This window comes from Thunnus maccoyii, chromosome 7, assembly GCF_910596095.1.
Source record: "Thunnus maccoyii chromosome 7, fThuMac1.1, whole genome shotgun sequence".
Taxonomy (NCBI): domain Eukaryota; kingdom Metazoa; phylum Chordata; class Actinopteri; order Scombriformes; family Scombridae; genus Thunnus; species Thunnus maccoyii.
In genome coordinates, this window is record NC_056539.1 from 2,803,606 (window position 1) to 2,824,484 (window position 20,879).

The 20,879-nt window shown below is 39.8% G+C and overlaps 1 protein-coding gene across 1 annotated transcript; it reads left to right on the forward strand.

Annotated features, from left to right (window-relative positions):
* Nucleotides 1–49: 49 nt before the first annotated feature.
* On the forward strand, nt 50–20,879 carry LOC121900841 (desmoglein-2-like). The gene is made up of 14 exons (XM_042417409.1): nt 50–93; nt 6,147–6,272; nt 7,295–7,453; nt 7,692–7,833; nt 9,098–9,258; nt 9,445–9,579; nt 10,108–10,293; nt 13,234–13,748; nt 13,858–14,000; nt 14,687–14,908; nt 15,344–15,586; nt 17,015–17,145; nt 17,338–17,664; nt 18,251–20,879. Exons 1-14 carry the CDS (start codon nt 91–93, stop codon nt 19,340–19,342), a joined length of 3,585 nt encoding a protein of 1,194 aa, XP_042273343.1. The 5' UTR covers nt 50–90; the 3' UTR covers nt 19,343–20,879.

Genomic DNA, 20,879 nt, shown 5'->3' on the forward strand with positions numbered 1-20,879 from the left:
CTCTACTGGATTACTTGATACAGATACTGGGACTTTTCTCCAGTCATGATTCGGGTTTCTTCACCCGTGTTTGTGTCATTGCTGCTGTTTATGGTGAGTACAGGAGTTCCAGCATCTCTTGTAAATGTGGTATTTTTACAGTGCTGAAGTCAGATTTTAGAATTATCAATTATGCCTGACAGTCTATTAAATTTCAGTGGAAATCTGAACTATAATCATATAAGTCATTCTGTGTTTTTGATAGTGTTGATGGTGGACAGATTAGCTATAAATTTATTTCAGTAAAACACTATTTCAGTGACCATACTGGCCAAAAAATATTTTCAGAAATTCTTAATAAACTCACTTTTTGTATTACTGATTGTGTTACACCAGCTTTAAATCATAATTTCAAATTCAGTTAATATTCGCTTAATAAAACATTGACTTCAGGTGTGCTAACCTGGCTGCCATGGCAACACAGAAGTTGGATGTGATGTTTTCGATTTCACAAGTCAGACAAGCTTGGCATCATTTCTCATCCAACAACTTTCTCATTTCTCACATGAGCTTGTTTATAGAGTTGGTGTTATATCATAAAAACTAAGAATGATTGATGATGCAGGATAATTTCACATAATGTCAGACTGGTTTGATTTGATACTATACACTCTGATATTAATTATACAGTTTCCCTATACTTTATGTTTGCTTTGTAATGTATTAAATCATGCTTTTGTCATATCAGTAATAATGTAGTCAGTATATTTATAATGGATTATTTGTTGTGTAAGGGATAATTTACAGCGAGTGGGTCATTATTGTAAAATGAACCCCGACAGGGTGATGCAGGACCCTACCACAAAGCAGAGGGGTCTTGAATCACCCTGAAGGGGTTCATTATTCCGTTGTACATTATCCCACTTATTACACGGCTATTTACTAAAGAAATCAATAATCTGACACAAAATATTGATTTAGAGATAATTTTATTGATTTAAAAATGATTTTATTGCTTCCACTAAAAAATGGTACGTTAGATCTACATTTGGAACCGTGTGCATAGCAACATAAATATGTATGAAAACTCTGTAGCGTTCTTAAGAGTATGATGTTTCTGTCATTCATCTCTACGTTTCCTTCTTGTCGGGCCTTTGCAGTTTACACACCTGGAAACACAACTGTTACTAATGTTACAGCTGGTAACAATATTACTATTATCACTTAAGTTAGCGTGTAGTGATACGCAACTAAGAGAGGCGCTCAACAGATCTATTGCCGTTGCCTGGATTGGAGGACAGGATCTTGCTAAACTTTTCCCTTTCTGTAATGGTTGGAGTACAGTAGCTCTTCAGGCTGCCGTCACATCTGTGCCCAGTCACAGACATTATCTCTGATATGATCGATTGATTGATATGATTGGGCGTGGTCCTCCTGAGTCTATGAACAGAACTGGGTCCTTAGCAGCAGTCTGTTATTCATAGCAGCGGTCTGCTTTTCAGAAACAACAGACCGTAGAATGGCATAATTGACCAATCAGAATCAAGTCTTCAACAAAGCCGTGTAATAAAGTGTCTTTAAGACCTCATGTAATGCCTTGGAATGGCACATGCATCTTAAAACCAGAGCAGCAACTAATGCATTAAGGCACTGAAACAAAATTATGACACTTGACTCCAACAAAGAATCAAAATGTCAGTTTATTTGTGTTAGAGACAAACATTAAAGGCAATGTGCTGACTCTATGTACATTATTATTATATACTACATGTTTTTTGTTGTAGCTCCTTCCCAACCAAATTATCAGTGAGCGATTACAACCCAGAACAAGTTAATGCAGTAAATGTTGCCCTAGGTGTTAAAATATCTGAACTAAGCCAGTTGGAATTTGATCACACCCATGGTTTTTTATTTCTTTATTTTACTTCATTTTGTTCAAATAGAACAGTTAAGAGGTTTTTGACAGTATTCAGAACTCTCTAGTGTGTGGGATTGCAGACTCAAAACAATAAAAAATGACTATTCAAGTGAAGGAAGGACAGCAATGACCTAAGACATAATTTCTCAGATGAAAAATTCATCAATGTTCTTTGTACTCAGCAGTTATTCCTACATGTTATGTACATGGTAGTCAGACTGAGCTCCTCTATCTCACTGAAAGATGTGAGGCCACCCCTTTCTCTTTTTTCCGGACATACCTCCTGTTATCCTGACATGCCCATGCATTGACTACATAATGCAGGCTTTGTTGTCTCTGAGGTGTGGTAGGGTGTGTCGGCCTCTACCCTGCACAAAAGCAGCTTAACAGTACCTGACAGCTGGGTAATTTTACCAAGGGGCCCTCCCAGTATCTTAATCTATACTGCAGGTTGGGTCAGCCTGCTCTCAAACTGACAGCAAACTGTTTGCAACAATACATTAAAAAATGTGATACAGCTGTACTGCCTCCTACCTGTGTAGAGCAGACTGTGCTCAAGTGATGTCTCAATGACTACCACATGTTTGTTTTCTCCTTGTTAGCACAGCACACCTTACACATTTCATTGTTTGAATATGTGGACCTCCATTTGTATTCAGCATTGCTCTATCAGAATAACTAAAAGCACCTGCATGGGTTGATGAGGTTGACAAAAATGGTGAATGTTTAAATGTTTCATTGAAAATGGAGGCAATGAGGGTCTGTAAAAAGTACCTGCATTGTGTAATTCACAACAGGAATCTCTTCAGTCGAAACTCATTTGGAAGTAATGTCTCAGAAACCCCCACAGAGTCTGTCACTAATTCAACATCACTATTTCAACCCCATTGCTTTATAAATTCTATTCTATTCTATGTTTTTAATCTGGGGCTTTACTGGAATATCTTTGCATGATTTAGGGTTTTGAAAACTCCTTATTTATCTTATGCTGACCTTCAGCGCACTTCCATGGGAGGCTATGTCAGCAAACCATGTGGGATTGCACTACTTTTTCTTGTTCTTTAATCAAAGTGTCAAATTGTCAAATACATCCATGTATGTTCAAGCCTAAATCCAATCTGAAATATGCGAGTGAACAACGCAAACAACACATGGAAAAACCTTAACAACAACCTCTGCACCCAACACTACAGAACAGTCGGCTGTGTATGGGAATTTCTACATACATTCACCTAAAGTTTTGGAACTTGGATGATGTTTAACATAAATATCTGACATCATGACAGTATATAAATAACAGAAAACCAGAAAAAATGTTAATGAAATTGCTTTTACCTAGAAACTTACCTACTATATTTTTACATCACCTAAACTATTAATTATTATTTTATGAACTGCTATTTTGATTCATTTTTATATCTTTGATCTGAGTCTTTTTTTCAATCCTTTTTGATTAATGTTCCTATTTTTTCACATTTTGTGTAGCACATTGTATTGCATCTTTTTGTATGAAATGTGCTATATATTTTATTCTTATTCTTATTATTATTACAATCGCAGATACACTATCTCACACAAATCACTGCCATAGATAGCTCACATGACTGACAGGCTTCACAGTGTCTAAGCTGACAACATCTTAACTGCAACCTGGAAATCTCAGTGGCTGCACTCAAACAGTCCCTTTTATCCTTAGCTCTTTAACTGAACCAACAACTCTGAACACAGTTACACATTTTTAATTTTTAATTTACAGAGACAACCATTTAAATAGGATGAGTTTTTCACTTGGGGGTAGAAGGATGAAAAAACATAAAAAGTATTTTTTGTTTGTCCTTTGAAAGGAAAATATCACATACTGACTTTTTTGATACGAGAGATGTCACTGTGACTGAAGTGGGATTATTTATTGTTTTTTTGTTTTGTTTTGTTTTTGTGTGTGTGGTTTTATTCTTGATGTGTGGTATCAAGGGTTTGCTGTGAACACACATGCAACTTTTCAAACTCAACTAAAACTTACCTGCTCTGGTTCATGTTAGCACATAAATAAAGGACTTAAACACAACATACTGCTAGTCATATTGAAAATCAGAATAATTAATAGGGGCTAATATGCAAAGACTTCAACTAGGTTGGCCACCAAACCTGCACTGAAGAGTCATAGTTTGTGGTTTTGTGGCAGACCTGAAAAATTCCAAACATTGGATATCCTGACGGTGCAAACTGTGGCAGTGCTTAGTCTACAAACAATTCATTAAACTGAGTGAGCAGACTTTTGACACAGCTACAGGAGATAAAGTATGATTTCCACTAAATGGTATTTGCTAGGAAACTCCACATAAAAACCAGGGATCTTCTTGCTGTGTGAGTGAGCTTCTATGTCACTCTCCTAACAGTGACAAATGTATTCAGCATTAATTCAGGGACATTGTCAAAGAATACAGTCCCCTCCAAAAGTATTGGAACAGCAAGGCAAATTCCCTTTTTTTTGGTTGTTCACTGAAGACATTTGGGTTTAAGACCAAAAGATGAGTATGAGACAAGAGTTCAGAATGTCAGCTTTTATTTCCTGGTATTTACATTTAGATGTGTTAAACAACTTAGGATATATCACCGTTTGTATTACACCACAGCATTTTTAGGTGAGCAAAAGTAAAGGAACAAATAATCTTGAAGTAAATAACATTTAATATTTGGTGGCATAACCCTTGCTTGCAATAACTGCCTTGAGCCTGCGACCCATCGACATCACCAGACTGTTGCATTCTTCATTTGTGATGCTATTCCAGGCTTTTACCGCAGCTTCTTTCAGTTCTTGTTTGTTTCGGGGGGTTTCTCCCTTCAGTCTCCTCTTCAGGAGGTGAAATGCATGCTCTATTGGGTTAAGGTCAGGTGATTGACTTGGCCAGTCTAAAACCTTCCACTTTTTTCCCCTGATGAAGTCCTTTGTTTTGTTGGCAGTGTGCTTTGGGTCATTGTCCTGCTGCATGATAAAATTCCTCCCGATTAGTTTGGATGCATTCCTCTGTTAATTGGCAGACAAAATGTTTCTTTACACTTCGGAATTCATTCTGCTGCTACCATCATCAGTTACATCATCAATAAATATTAATGAGTCTGTTCCAGAAGCGGCCATGCACGCCCAAGCCATGACATTACCTCCACCATGCTTCACAGATGAGCTTGTATGCTTCGGATCATAAGCAGCTCCTTTCTTTCTCCACACTTTGGCCTTTCCATCACTTTGGTAGAGATTAATCTTGGTCTCATCAGTCCATAAGATTGTGTTCCAGAACTTTTGCGGCTCATCTCTGTACTTCTTTGCAAATTTCAATCTGGCCTTCCGATTCTTACTGCTGATGAGTGGTTTGCATCTTGTGGTATGGCCTCTATATTTCTTCTTCCTCGAACAGTGGATTGTGATACCTTCACCCCTGCACTACGGAGGTCGTTGGTGATGTGACTTACTGATGTTTTGGGGTTTTTCTTCGCAGCTCTCACAATATTTCTGTCACCAACTACTGTTGTTTTCCTTGGCCGACCTGTTCGACGTCTGTTGCTCAGTACACCAGTAGTTTCTTTCTTTTTCAGGACATTCCAAATTGTTGTGCATGCTATGCCCAATCCATTGGCTCTGATTGATTTTCCTTCTTTTCTCAGCTTCAAAATGGCTTGCTTTTCACCCATAGACAGCTCTCTGGTCTTCATGTTGGTTTATCCTCTTTAACAAGAAATGCAGTCTTTATAGGTTTAAACCCAGGCCAAAAAGTAGACAAGTCATGCAGAGCTATTTAATGTTTGAACAATCAACCTTAAAGGCAACACCTGGTCAACAAGAAACACCTGTCAGTCACATGTTCCAATAGTTTTGCTCACTTGAAAAATGGGTGGGTTCAAACAAAGGGTGGTATGTCCTGAGTTGTTTAAAACATTTAGATGTAAATACCAGGAAATAAAAGCTGACATTCTGAACTCTTGTCTCATACTCATCTTTTTATCTTAAAACCAAATGTCTTCAGTGAACAACAAAAACAAGGGAATTTGCCTTGCTGTTCCAATGCTTCTGGAGGGGACTGTATGTAAAGAAAGACACTGGACATTTTTCCAAGGTTCCTCCCAAGATACACTTTTTGTAATGTTCTGGTACAACTATATACCAACCTTAAATCAAATACAGTTGACTTTACACGTGTGGAGTGTAGATTAATCTGACAAGTACTGGGAAGTAATCACATCTATTGCATTACAGCTCCAGGTTGTTGCTGTGTTGAAGGCCAACTCTGGAGACAATCTGGTAAGAAAAAAAAGAATATGGATTCCACCACCAAAAGGGCTGAGAGAAAATAAAGACTATACTCAAGAATCTGTTGCCAAGGTGAGTCATTAGTCTTTGAATTTCTTCAATGCTTCCTGCTTATTTTTGAGAGTTGTTTGTTTGCTAATGCTAGTGTACATAAGAAGATGGTGTAGGAACTGTAGTTTGGATTGATGATATAAAGACAGAGTTTGCATAAGCCAACAAGTAGAGCAATTTGGTAATATCTGTGCTTATTTGGGCTGCAGTAGCCCAGCACTGAGAATCAAAACTTTGTGTGTTTCTCTGTGGACTGTAACTTTGGATGAAGAGCTCTTTGGAGCCATGAAAACATAACTTGCACTGTTTTTAATCACTGGAGTCACTGGAAACTAAAAGTTTTAGTAAAGTGCATCATAGCACCTTGAATTAGGTTGACTATTAAGAGCAGAAAAATAGTCCAAACACACACTTGCTGAAAACAGTCAAATATATTAGACAAAATAATAGATCAAGTATGGTCAGATGTCTGAGGTGGAGGTGACTGTCAGCTAACTACTGAGACCAAAGCAGTGATTAAATATACAAGAAACCAACCATTAACAACGTAGAGCAGCATGGAGCTGGACTATGTGGAGTTTTGATAAAAAGCATTTATTAATTACATGGTCTGTTCATGATAATTTACAAACGACAGGGCTTGACACTGGCATACCTAAGTTTGACCCTTTTTTATGATCATTAAAGTATGTGTCCTAATTTGGTAATTAGGATTAGCTGCACACAGCTAAGGGTGCACTAGAGGGGGGCACAGTAACTTTTGTTAGCATTCTCAACAATGAGAGGGACTATTTTACGACAAGCATGTATCTGCAGGGTGAAGATGTCCAAAGGGGAGCACAAGTAGCCAGACAAGTTGAAGAGACAGTGAAATGCTTGGGACAGTGAAAGGATGGTTTAGAATAAATAGTTTGCTAACTGTGCAACTTGCTTTTCTTGATTTCCTGGTGCAAATGTTTTGTTGTTTCCTTCTGGTGCACTTATATACACAATATGAATTAGACTGTGTTTAGCTGAATCAAATCTTCTGCTCTGTCTATCAGATTCATTCAGACTACGATAATGGCCGAGGGAATATTGTCTACTCCCTGGAAGGCATTGGTGCATCACAGAATCCCTTCCATGTGTTTGTAGTCGACCCTAAAAGTGGACTGATTCGTGTGACCCAAGTGCTTGACAGGGAGCTCATCGATTCGTACAATGTGAGTGATGCATAACATATTCTATTCTATTTTGTTGTGTTGAGAAGATTCAGTAATTGCTGCTTCTCATACATTTTTTATCAGAGATATTCGGCATCGATTTTTGCAACACATTCAAGTCACAATATGTTTGTAAATGTATGTGATATATTTTAAAAGTCAGTCTCTGAAAGAAAATGAACCCTGCTAAGACAGATGATAAAGATAATATGTGGATTTTTTTCTTCTCTTGTTTCAGCTGTCAGGTGTTGCTAAGTACACTGATGGCAGACTGGCAGAGGACAATGTTGACATACGATTCAAGGTTATAGATGAGAATGACAACTCTCCAGTGTTTGGTGTCATCAACCCTGGGGAGGTGGATGAGCTCAGCCCTGTGGGTTAGTGTTTCTGCTTTTATTTATGTTTCTGATGAGTCATGGTAAACTTATAGAATAGATAAAACTTGATTGTCATTGCACACAGTACAATGAAATGCAGTTCTGCATCCAACCAGAAAGTGCAAATAGTAGAATAAGGTGCTGATGAGGCAATATTTACAGATGAGAGTGTGTGTGGTATATGGTTATATAAACATGAAATATATACAGATAATAAAAAGAAGGTGCTGACAAGACAGTATTCACAGATAAGGTGCAAGGGTAAGACATATATAAGTTATATACAGGTGTGGGGGGGGGTTGTTTAGGCACCGGCATGATGTTTGTGGTCTTGAGGCACCTGCAGACAATACCCCGGGCAAGTAACAGGTTAAAGATGTCAGTGAAGACCTTGGACAGTTGTTCAGCACATGCCTTGAGCACACACCTGGGGATGCTAGCGGGGCCAGCAGCCTTGTGTGCATTCCCACTGCTCAGTGCAGATTATACAGCAAAGATGGAGAGCCAGAGGGGCTGGTCATGTGGGGGAGGGACAGCTTTGATGGCTAATGTTTTATTGTCCCACTCAAAATAAGCATAGAAGTTGTTGAGCTTGTAGAGGAAGGGAGGCATCATAGCTAAAAGAGTAAGAGAACTTTATGCCCTATTGGTGCATGAGGAGTGTTACTGCTTCCTACCTGGTGATGGAGGACTGGGACTACACCTGAACCCAGCTTTCCAACCTAAATTTATGTCTGAGTCACTAACTAGTCAACCTGAGCTGCACCTTTTCCACCCTCCTTAGGACAGTGAAGCAGGGCTGAGTGCTTCACTGTTATAGATTGGCCATAGATTACTGCTATGGCCAGTGATGGCAATGGAAGTGTCATTGGACACATGCGCACAGAACAACAGGCCAGTTATTTGTCTTATACAAACTTGACTGCCTTGTGCAACCAGTTCCAACACTTTTTGAAAGTACAAAGTCCCATCAAACTATTTACCAAATGGACGTTGTACTGTTCAACACCCCAATCACAATACACAGGCTGAATAAAGTGTGTAAATGTTTAATTTATGTATTGTTTTTAAATGATATTATGGAAATACTTAGCATCTAGCAGCTATGGCGAACAATGGTTAGTTTTTTGTATTGTCACAATACAGACAATACAGTCATAATACACTATCAACATCGATGTCAAGTGTTTTCTGGGCTTGGTTTTTGATACACTGTCTCCAATATTACATTTGATGACTGTTTCATTTAATGCTGTTTTTACAGGGACTTCAGTTACGAAAGTCACTGCAACTGATGCTGATGAACCAGGGAATGTGAACTCTCAGATCGCTTATACCATCGTGGATCAGAATCCACCTCATGACATGTTCTACATGACCACTGATGGAACCATTTATGTCAAAAGTCCCACCCTGGACAGAGAGGTATGGACTATGCCAACAAATACACAGGGCTATTTTTTTCTTTATGCTATCCTTTAACATAGTCAGTAGAACAACTATGATAATAACTAATTCATTGGATAAAATCATGGTGTAGAATTTACACCTCTTACATTAATATAATCTCACATCAATGTGTGAGCAATTTATGACTGTTTTATATTTCAGAAAACAGACCAGTACATTCTGACGGTGAAAGGTCAAGACTTAAATGGTAAACCACAGGGAAACACTGGAACCGGCACTGTTATCATTAATGTCCGAGATGTGAATGACAACCTTCCTACTCTGGAAAAAGAGATGGTAGTTTTCTTTCTCACACTCTTGTACTGTACAACATGTTATACTGTATACTGTATATATGACTAGAAATGGTTTCTATTAAAGGCTTTCAGAGTTGCATGGGTTCAATGTTTTCTTTCTTTTCTTTCTTTGATACATCAAGTCAAAGAAAACCTTACATTTTTATTTGATTAGAAATTAGATTAGAGTGCACTTAGCATCAGACACCCTGGAAATGTGTGAAAATGAACTCAAACAGCATTTAAACAATGTAACATTAAAACAAATACTACTGAAATGTATGTCTTTGACAATGATGATGGTAATGAAGTATGAGAAGAGTACTGTATAGGAAAAAAAGAGATGTGATAACCATAAATGTATTTACTTGTTAGGGGATGTCATTAAAACATAATATTAATGAGCTTGTACCTTAATCACAGTTAGGCAGCAACTGACACTACTTACGATTTTACTTTGACTTTGGCAGTTGTTAAATATTACATAAGAGCCCCGTTATTGTCATCTCATAATGTGTTTTACTTGCAGTATGAGGGCAGCATTGAGGAGAACACAGAGGGTGTGGAGGTGATGAGAATCAAAGCAGAGGACTTGGACCTGAAGGACACAGACAACTGGGAAGCTGTGTTTGATATCGTCAAAGGCAACGAGGCTGGGTACTTCAGCATCACAACAGACCCCAAGACCAATGAAGGCATCCTTATGCTCGACAAGGTACAATCACAGCAGTGTTTCTGCATTTCAATTTATGATAAATGAATGTCCAGTCTTTTGTGGATTAAACTTGGTAAATACAATCTATATGCACCATACACAAACAATGAGAGACAATAAATTGCCTACAATTAAAGGAGTAGGACTAAACATGACTAAAAAAATGAGTTTTAACTTGGAAAAATACGGGTTTACAGTCAGAGGGTTTCTGTGCACTTCTCAGATGCTATTCCTTTTAGGGGTGCCTGTGCGACATTTAAAAGACCTCAGATGTCAGTTTTAACTCAAAGCTACCTTCCAAGGTGTCATTTTGGTCTGCACAGGAGTTAGGATTTTATTTAACAAGCCCCAACAATTTGCAATATGATTCAACTTACTGTCAGCATCCAGCAGTATATATAATGTAGTCTTTTGTCTAAAATCCCTGGAGGTTCCCTAATGTTCAATTTAGATCATCAGTTCATCAGTTTTTTGCCACTAATCTGGCTCACAGTGGCATCTTTCTTTTATTTTATTCACATCCCCCTATTCCCTCTGGGGGATCCTGAGGCATTCCCAGGGCAGATGTAATTCCTCCAGAGTGTTCTGGATCTGCCCCATGGTCTCCTGCCAGTTGGACATGCCTGGAACACCTCCACAGGGATGTGTTCAGGAGGCATCCACATCAGATGCCCGAACCACCTCAGGCATCAGCAGTTCTACTATGAAGTCCTTCCAGATGTCTGAGCTCCTCGACCTTTCTCTATCCATTATCACCCAAAGCTCATGACCATAGGGTTGGTTGATGGACGGGTCCATCCAGGTCTTTGATTGCTGCCATGACAGGCAATGACCTTCTAGTCATGATTCCAAGCAGCTGTCTCTGCAGTGGAGGCTTTAAACTTGGCCTGCTAAGAGTCTTATACCCAGCCTCCCTCAAGATGCAAGAAAATTTTCTTTTTCAGAAGTTGAAAGTTGACAAAATCACAGACAGGGGCCTCAGCGTTCCCAGTTCACCCTCACTATTCATGTGTGGGTTTATCAGGTCTGTCCAGCAGCCTCCCTTGCCACCTGATCCAACTCAGTACCAGGTAGTAATCAGTTGACAGGTCTGCTCCTCTCTTTACCTGAGTCTCCAAGATGAATGAAACAACTTCCTTTGGCCTAAGGTGTTCTGGTACCAGGTTATGAATTTACGAATTACCTAATGCTTGAGTGTGGTGTTGTTATGGATAATTCATAACAACTACAGTAATCTGATAACAAGACACCACAGATCAGACAGAACTATGGAATCCCTATGCAACACCTCTGGGACTTTACCCTGAGACTCTGAGTAGGCTGAATAGTTTAAACTGATAATGACAACAATGAGGACACTTACAGAAAGGAGGTGAGGGGCCTATCCATATGGTGTCAAGACAACAACCTCTCCCTAAATGTTGAGAAAACAAAGGAGATAATTGTTGATTTTAGGAAGTCCAAAACTGTTCAGCCACCAGTTTACATCAACGATGTCCCTGTTGAAATTGTGGATAACTTCAGATTCTTATTCTCCTGGTTCCCTGGTCTCCTAGTCTCCTGGTCTGGTTGGTCTAGTCTCCTTAAGAAGGAACACCAGAGACTATACTTTCTGTGATGCCTTAAAATATAATCAATGTCTACAAAAACCCTGGTCAATTTCTAGTGGGCTACCCTAGAGAGCATCCTTACTGGAGGCATATGGTGTGGTTTGGCAACCTGACTGATCAAGACCACAAACAACTGAGGAGTAAGAGAAAAACAGTTTTAAAAATCAAAAATCGTAGAAACGTGAAAATAATTACTTAATTTAAAATTATGGAGTCGCCACTCCCATATGTCGCTGTCTATTCAATGGCCCGACTAAGCAAGTCCAATATTAATCAGCAAACAGCTGTGTAACTTCTAGGCTTCATTAGAGGACATTTAGATTTAGGAATTAGACCAGACTAGGTGTGTTGCACATATCTAACAATTAATTATTAATCAACAATTAATCAAGGTTACCCCAACCTACCCACTATCGACTTCAGTCTTACTGGTTTAATACGCATACCTAACGTTAGTCCAGCTGCTGAAAACAACTGCTCAGCTGGAACAGATGTCCCAGGATGCTAAAATACTGTCGCTCCAACTTTATCTGTCCAGGAAATCTTTAAACATTTACCCTGCTAAAATGCATTTATACTCAAAGCACGGGAGTGTCACTTATACAGTTCATCACTTTTGTGTTGATTTTGTTGGAAGCATGTTTAATTACAGTCTTGGTTGTCCCGACTGCAGCTACAGTGCTGCTTTCTGCTGTCTGACACTCAGCTCTAAGCCTGCATTAACCAAGTAGCTGCTTGCTGCTTCTTTTAAATATGTTAGTTTAGCATTAGCATGAGCCTCGGATAGCTGAGTAAACTGGACAGCTACCAGACAACAACATTGAATTTTCACAACTTTATGCTGCAGAGTTCATCAACACACTGCCACAGTGAGCAGAGTGAGGCACACTGACTTTTTTCTTTCTTGGACAGCAGGGAGGTGTGTTTGTTTTATTTGTGTTATTTGTGCGACCCTTACCTTATGGGTGGTTGCCAAACACACCTGTAACTCCATTTTATTAAGAGTAAGAAGCTCCACCCAATGACGCAATGGTGTACTACAGCAAATTTACAGAACATGTTCTGACAGTTTCACTGCATGTCCCTTGCCTTCTGCATTATTGGTTAATATATTTTTAATTGATTAAACTATTAAATGCAATTAAGCAGTAATCGATTAATCATTGACATCCCTATATGGAACATTACTTTAACATTATGGATGTACACAAAACACAGCCTCTGCATACCAGTCCTCATTTTACTCAATTCTGTAAGCCTGTATTCCCAAATGCTAATATTTGTTATTGTCATAATTTGTGTTTTTATGTCTCTATGTGTCATTTCATAGGCTGTGGATTATGAGGATGTGAAGGACCTTGATCTAGGAATAGCTGTGAGGAACAAGGCTCCATCACATGATGGATCTGGGGTAAATGCTGGAGCTGGTATAGGTTTCGGAGGAGGAGCAGGGGGGGGAGGGGGAACAGGGGGAGGAGGTGGAGCAGGGGGAGCAGGGGATGGAGGTGGAGCAGGGGGAGCAGGAGGAGCAGGGAGTGGAGGGGGAGCAGGTGGAGCAGGTGGAGCAGGTGGAGCAGGTGGAGCAAGTGGTGCCAGTGGTGCCAGTGGTGCCAGTGGTGCTGGTGCAGGAGGTGGGTCTGGAGGATCATCATGGCAAAGCTCAACCAAATATAAAACCTATCCAATCAAAATCAATGTGAAGAACCAGCCTGAAGGGGCACATTTTGACCCCAAAGTCAAAGCTATTCCCATCTCAGAGGGAGGCGACTCCATTAACATTAAAGATGTTATTGCCCACTACCCTGCTATAGATGGAGACACTGGGGAACCAGCTGAGAATGTCAGGTCAGTGCATACACAAACACATGGACATGAATCAATCTAAAGTTAAAAATACAATATCAGCTAATTTTCTACACTCAATAGTAACCAACAGAGCTTATTTCCGCTGTAGGTATGCCAAAGGTTCAGACCCTGGCAACTGGCTAACCATCGACCCAGAGACAGCTGAGATCAAACTGAACAAGATGCCTGACAGAGAATCTCCACTCCTGGTCAATGGGACATACTTTGCTGAAATACTCTGCATTACAGAAGGTACACTGTTGCTCTAAAAATCTGTTTCATCTCCAGATATTATACACTTCAGAGTGGTCTTCTTAGTGAAAAGTAGCTTTGATGACGGCTTAAAATTCTAAATTCTGCTAGCAGAAGTATACTAACAGTGGACAAGTGCAAATTTGGTCTTAGCAGCACAAAATGAGGTAAATATTAGCTCCCATGCTGAGGCTGTATGACCTCTTAATGAATTTACAGAGACAAGAGGAAAACAGCCAGAAACTTCAGAATTTTTTTTAAAAAATAGCTGTGGTTTAAGGTAAGTTTGAGATTTTAGCTTTAACAAAAACCCTGGCATACTCCAAACACAGTTGTTTCACATTTCCAGCTGGCTAGAACTAACATCTGTAGGCCTACAGTCAGAACACTGGCTATTTCTTGTGAATAAACTCAAACTGCACAGACAGACTGCAGTCCAACAGTCAAATCAATCAGACAATTAAAATAAGGACAATAAAGAATAAAAAACGGAGAATATCCCCCCTTTGTTCAATCTGTACACACCATTAGGCCCCACCACAAGCAGGGGCAAACTGTTGTGTATAATTGTAGTCCAACAGCAGGGGGAGTGAAATGTTTGTGCCTGAACTTGTCTCTGAAAAGTGGATGTAAAAATGAGAGAAATGCTGAATGATCCGTCCATATTTCTATTTTTTCCATCCCAGACATGCCTGCTAAAACAGCCACCGGCACCGTAGCCATCCAGGTGGAAGATTTTAATGACCACTGCCCCACCCTGACCAGTAACATCCAGACTATGTGTACCACGGATGACGCTGTTATTGTCAACGCTAAGGACGAGGATGCATTCCCTAATGGACCTCCTTTCCACTTTGACATCATACCAGAGGGCACTGAGGGCAAATGGCAGGTGGAGCATCTTAATGGTGAGGAAAATACTGTAAATTATTTGAAAGATATGGAAGATACCTATAAAGATATAAAAATAGATCTTAAGTTAGAAATGGCTCTAAAGTGACATGAATTGGTGTCTGATACAGATTTGATTGATTTGATATTACAACTAGTGGTTGTCAATGTAAAAAAACAAACAAACTAATTTTACACATAGGTTGATACACGGAAAAACAAACAAAACAAGCAAACTAAAAAAGTTATGACCTTAAAACTAGCACTGAACATGTTTTCACTGGGACGCCTGGTATGCATTTCAGACAAGAGCACAACCAGAATGTCTAGAACCTCTTGTTTTCAAACTAGAATGTGAAAAGCTAGATTTAACCATGAGTCTTTATTTTTAAGTTTAGATTAAAGAATATTGATCTACAACACCCTTCATATGTTTCTCTTGTTGCGGGCAGACACTGCAGCTATTTTGAGGTCCCAGGAGTCCGTGTGGCCTGGTATCTATGAGGTGGAATTTCTGGTGAAGGACGAGCAGGGAGAGGCCTGTCCAGAACCACAAAAAGTGAAGGTCCAGGTCTGTACCTGTGAGGATGGAGTGGTGTGTGGAAAACGAGGCGCCAACGGTAAAACCAGCAAAGGAGCAGAGTTAGGACCTGCAGGCATCGGACTGCTATTACTGGGCCTCCTGTTGTTACTACGTAAGTATGATGTGACACTCATTCTGATGAAGGGTCATGTGACTCAGACTCAGACTGTTTTTGTCCTGCTGTAACATGTGGATTTCTCCTCTGGGGATCATTAAAGTCTCATCTTACTTTTGTCCACTAGAGAGCACTGACAAGTTTATTTTTCAATTGTGAAGTGTCCTTCTCAGTATATATTGTACCTACATTTTTTAACTAACTTAAACTTCAATAAATGCTTGTTATATGTTTATGTTAAAAGATGAATATCAACTGAAATTCTTCAATCGTAGAATGATATCAAATAACACAAATAGACTACAGGCTCAAGTTGCAAAGTAATAATATAATAGGCAATAATTAACCACACCCTCACCCTCACCCACACATTTCAATTGACATAAAAGACTGACAGGTGGGGCATAAAGGTTCAGTAATTAAATTTGTTCTCAGCTTTAAGCCTGTGTGAAAATAACTGCAGTGTGGGATAAAAGGAATTCATAAGGGCATTTAAGTTCTCTACACTACACATAACAATTTCTGTGTGCAAATGCCAAACCTTCAACAACAACTAACTAAATGACTGGATCAGTTCTTTGTAAAGACTTAGAACCCCTGAAAACTTGGCATCAGACTACAGTATTTGTCTAGAACAATAAATAATCATTATCTAAATAAGCAGAAATTCAAGTTAAAAAAAAAAATCTTTTGTCAGTATTTTTATTGAGGGTTTAACACTTACAATTATTTTATCTGCTGCATCAAGACTGGGTGGTGACAGTTCTGACTTTGGCAGAAAATCGTGTAGGGTCCCATCAGTTATAGTAAGAAAATAAGTTTTCAGGCCCATTAAATGCTCCATCAACCAAAAGAAACAAATAGTTGCAGTGGGAAAATAAATCAGATCACATTCTCTAACAGCCTGGTCAGCTGCTGGCCCACAGGTAGCAGTTGCCAAAAATGGAAAAAAGGGTAACACCTGCACACTTACTCCAAGCCACAAAAGTTTAATGATGACATTTAATTCTGACCTGGCAAAGATCCAAGTAGGATTGAAACGTTGTCATCATTAAACCTTTGTGGAGTAAATGTGCAGGTGTAACCCTTTTTTTATTGATGCTGTTTTCTGATAGCCTTGCACCTACCTGATGTGTGTATAATTACTTTCCTTCAACCAGTTGCCAAAAATGGAACACACTCAAGAGGGTAAAATGTCAAACATATTAAAACATGCAACTTACATCAGAATGGTTATAGCCACACCTAGTCTTATTAATAATTGTTGCCTATTATAAGAGCAGAGTTAACAGCCATGTTCTGTGGCAGGTAAATTAAAGAATAGTTAAATTGCACTTTTTTTTGGAGGACCCCAGAGGACAACTGCTGTGCCAACTCCACAGTTTGGGAGCCAATAAATTAGACTAAAACTCCTTGTTTCCACAGTCATCCCTCTGTTGCTGCTCTTATGCCAATGTGGGGAGGCTGCGGGTCTGCCAGGGGGCTTTACTAAGATGCCTTTTGAAACTAAATCACACATCATTAACTACCACACTGAGGGCCAGGGAGAGAACACGGTAAGACCAACATATTTAATTTACCTTTTACATGAATTTCATTGTTGAGGATAGAAATATTGGCATACACACAGGTTGCTTGCTATTGAGATGATGTCTGCTTGAAAGTTGCATAAAGTTATTTTTGACCACTAGGCATCAGAAAAACAGTCAACTCTCTGTTCTAACATTTGGATCCTTGGGCTGTTATAGGAGGTGCCGCTACTTAACATGCCAACACAAGTGGATGGAGATATGGTCAACATAGGTATGGGCATGGCTACCAAAACTTCAGCAATGGCACCCATGGCAGGCTTTGATTTTGAGAAATCTGTCACTTCCATGGATGGGATAAATGGGGCCATCTATCAAGATGGTTTTGAAAGTGGCCACAGAGAAGGAACATGGGGGATGATGAGGCAGTCGAGTGGCACTGGCTTCCACTCTGAGTTTGAAAGCAGAGAGGCAAGAGGAGGAGGTGGCGGGATTTATGACAGCATGGCTCTGCCAGACCACTTCCTGGAACAGTACTACACTCAGGTGAGGAATTTTTAAAATATTCCTACCCATTATTTTCTGTAACCTATAGTGGGCTTTTGATGTCCTGTACATAATCATTTCATTTTGATGGTTTTGTTGGGACTGTTGGGAAAACAGTTCAAACAAGATAAAAGCAGATTGACTGAAAAAGGCTCAACTGCTAATTTCCTTGCTATAACAGTTCAAATTACTCTGTGTACTTGTCCTGTCAGTAAAAACAAAGATCTACTTCCTTCTAAAAAAAAAAGAAAAACAAACCTATTCTAGAGAGTTATTTAAGCTAACTAACTCACTGTGTGTTAATGGATGCACCAACAGCTTATGAACCCAAACTTTGAAAGCTTTAAAGGACATCCCCCTGGGCACCACCATTGTTTTACGCCAGGATGACAGGCAGCTGCATTAGCTAAGTTTGTGATATTATGTGACACATGTCCCCGGTGTTAAACTGACTAATAATGAGAAATGTTTTTAATATGGGTGAAACTCCTACACTTCTTTAAAAAACTACATTAAAACACAGTTTGCATTATGAAAGCAAAAATATACTGCACTCAGTCAATTTACTGCACTTTTTTTTCAACAGAAGGCATCCAATGGAAACGAGAACCTTGGAGTGAAGGATGGTCTGTTGGTGTATGAATTTGAGGGCCAGGGATCCTCTGCTGGTTCAGTGGGCTGCTGCAGCCTCCTGGAGTCTGACAACGACCTGCAGTTCCTCGATGACCTCGGGCCAAAGTTCAAGACCCTGGCAGAGGTGTGTGGGGGCAAAAAGATCCCAACTGAAGTCAAACAGGTGCTCACTCCTCTGCCCAGTGCCTCCATCAAAAGTCAAACCTCAGTGTCAAGTTTGACGACTGCCCAACAGCTGACCCCACCACCCAAGCTGCAGCCAACTGTCCCCAGAACAGAGCAGACTGTGGTCACGGAGACATCTGAGCATTCTCAGATGGTGAAGGAAAGCACGACCACATTGAGAGAAGGAATGACCACAATGAAGCAAGGGATGGCAAATCAAGGCCAGATGTTCCTTCTACAGCAACAGCAGCCTGTCTACTACACCACCACCCCTGTGCTGCAGCCGATGCACTACGTAGTCCAGCCACAAGTTCAAAACGCCATGGTGCTGGCTGAGGCACCAGCTACCAACCTGCAGGGCATGGTTCTTGTTAATGGCACCCAGACTGGACCTGCCCAAGGCATGGTAGTTCAGGGGCAGACAGTGATGTCCAGTGGACAAGGCCAGGGCCCTGGCATGGTGCTGGTTGAGAGGAGTGGGGTCCAAGGTGGTGGTGCCAACCTGATCCACGCTGGCAACCTTTCTGGCTCACAGACCATGATGGTCGTAGAGGGCAAGGTCCCAGCGGGATCAATGCAAATGCTTACGGGTAGCCAGACCCGCCTTGTGCAAGGGGGCACTCTACAGCCAGGAGGGCTTTCAGGATCTCAGAGAGTGCTGGTGGTCGGAGGGCAAACAAGCAGCGGAGGACAGCTGGTCCACGAGGCAGGAGGTCTGTCCCAGAAGAGCAATGTCCTTGGCTCTAAAAGAGTCCTCCATAGCCAGGACAACATGTCCACTGGTTCTCAGAGTGGTGTGGTGGCTTCCTCTGCCACCACAGTGAGCACAGCCCCCACATACCGCAAGGTGGTGGTACAGGAGAAATTCACAGAATTGTGATCTATGAAAAGACATTTTTTAATGCAGTTCAAACTTCTGGCAAGACAATCTCTCAAGTATTTTAATGAGAGACACTGCATGTGCATGTCAGTTTATTGGTGGAGGGTGTGCTGCAGCAGTTTCATGAGGAATTAATCTACATGTGGCTGCATGTTCATACTACAGCTTATACCAGACACTAACATATGCACTTAAACAACCTCTGTCTTGTTGCATTATTTTGAAGGTCGGTTAGTGGGAGTGTGGTAGTAGTTTCAGAAATTGAGCAGTAAAAGAACATTCTTCACAAACGTTTGTCTGGATCAGTCCACCTTAGCAAGAAAATAGCGTGCAGTTTCAAATCTAGATTGCACTACAGATGTAATGATGTTGAAATTTGGTAGTCTTTGTTTTTGCGGTGTGGTAGTGGGACCTGCCAAATTCCAAGCATGCTGTGATTTGCTTTGACATCATACGCTCATACGCACTACATACAGCTATTCTTGGGTTCATTGGCATATTGTTTGGGTTTTTTTTTTTTTTTTTTGGTTGTTTGTTTGTTTTTTTGGTCTTTTTTTGCTCACTGATTTCACATTTTTTAGCCATTCTAGCATTTGGTCCACACTGTTTCATGGATTGTCATGAAATTTTGTACAGACCTTCATGGTTTTCAGAGGATGAATCTTCACAACTTTGAGGAACCTCTAACTTTCATTTAGGTCAAAATTTTAACTTGTCCAGTATTTTGATTTATAACCAAACATCTGCAGAACTAATGGCATCCCTCTCATCCTCAGCAGCATTGATTTTAATTTATTATTGTGATTATATGAGTATCGTTAAACCCTTTAGAACCATTCCTTTTTATGGGAGCTGTACTAAAACTTGACTTGTCTTGACTTGTAAACTTGACTTCCTTGTTTTCTTGCTCTATACAAGTTTGGAGTGTGTGATGTTTGTAACCTTGTCAAGTTTAACAATAACTCACTTTTAAAAATTCAATATGTAGGACATGTCACAATACAGCACTAAGATAAAGTGTGTCATTTTTAACAAGAACTACCAAAAAAACATGTAAACATCCAGTTCTGCTCACTTGCACTTGGTTTCTTGTGATCCGTCTTAATCTAAACATTTTCTTATACTTTTACAGAGCTCTTGTTTGAAAGATTTGATTGTTGCTCTTGAATTGACTACAGCAAATATTTCATGTTTGATAAAATGTTTATCATTCAGAAACTTAAAATGGCAAATTATGCTGTGTTCAAACCAATGTAAACTCTAAATGTAGCTAAAACTTAAGTCAGTTGAGCAATTAAGCCCTTTTTTTTATTACATGAAATAGACCAAAAATTAATTATTTTCCTGTTTGTGTGGAACTAACCTTGGCTACTTTATTGTGTGTACATGTTCATGGTCATAAATTGTACAATGGCGGTTCATTTATTACTATGCAGGCAGATTCTTATGTGCTGAAATACATTTTGGCATAATGTCACAATGTTTGTCTCATGGAAAGCATTTATCTCATGCATGCTTACTTTAATAAACTCTTTTT

Coding starts and splice junctions, on each gene's coding strand:
- LOC121900841 (XM_042417409.1), top strand. Junction 7,834..9,097: donor GGATGAGCTCAGCCCTGTGG/GTTAGTGTTTCT, acceptor CTGTTTTTACAG/GGACTTCAGTTACGAAAGTC. Junction 10,294..13,233: donor GCATCCTTATGCTCGACAAG/GTACAATCACAG, acceptor GTCATTTCATAG/GCTGTGGATTATGAGGATGT.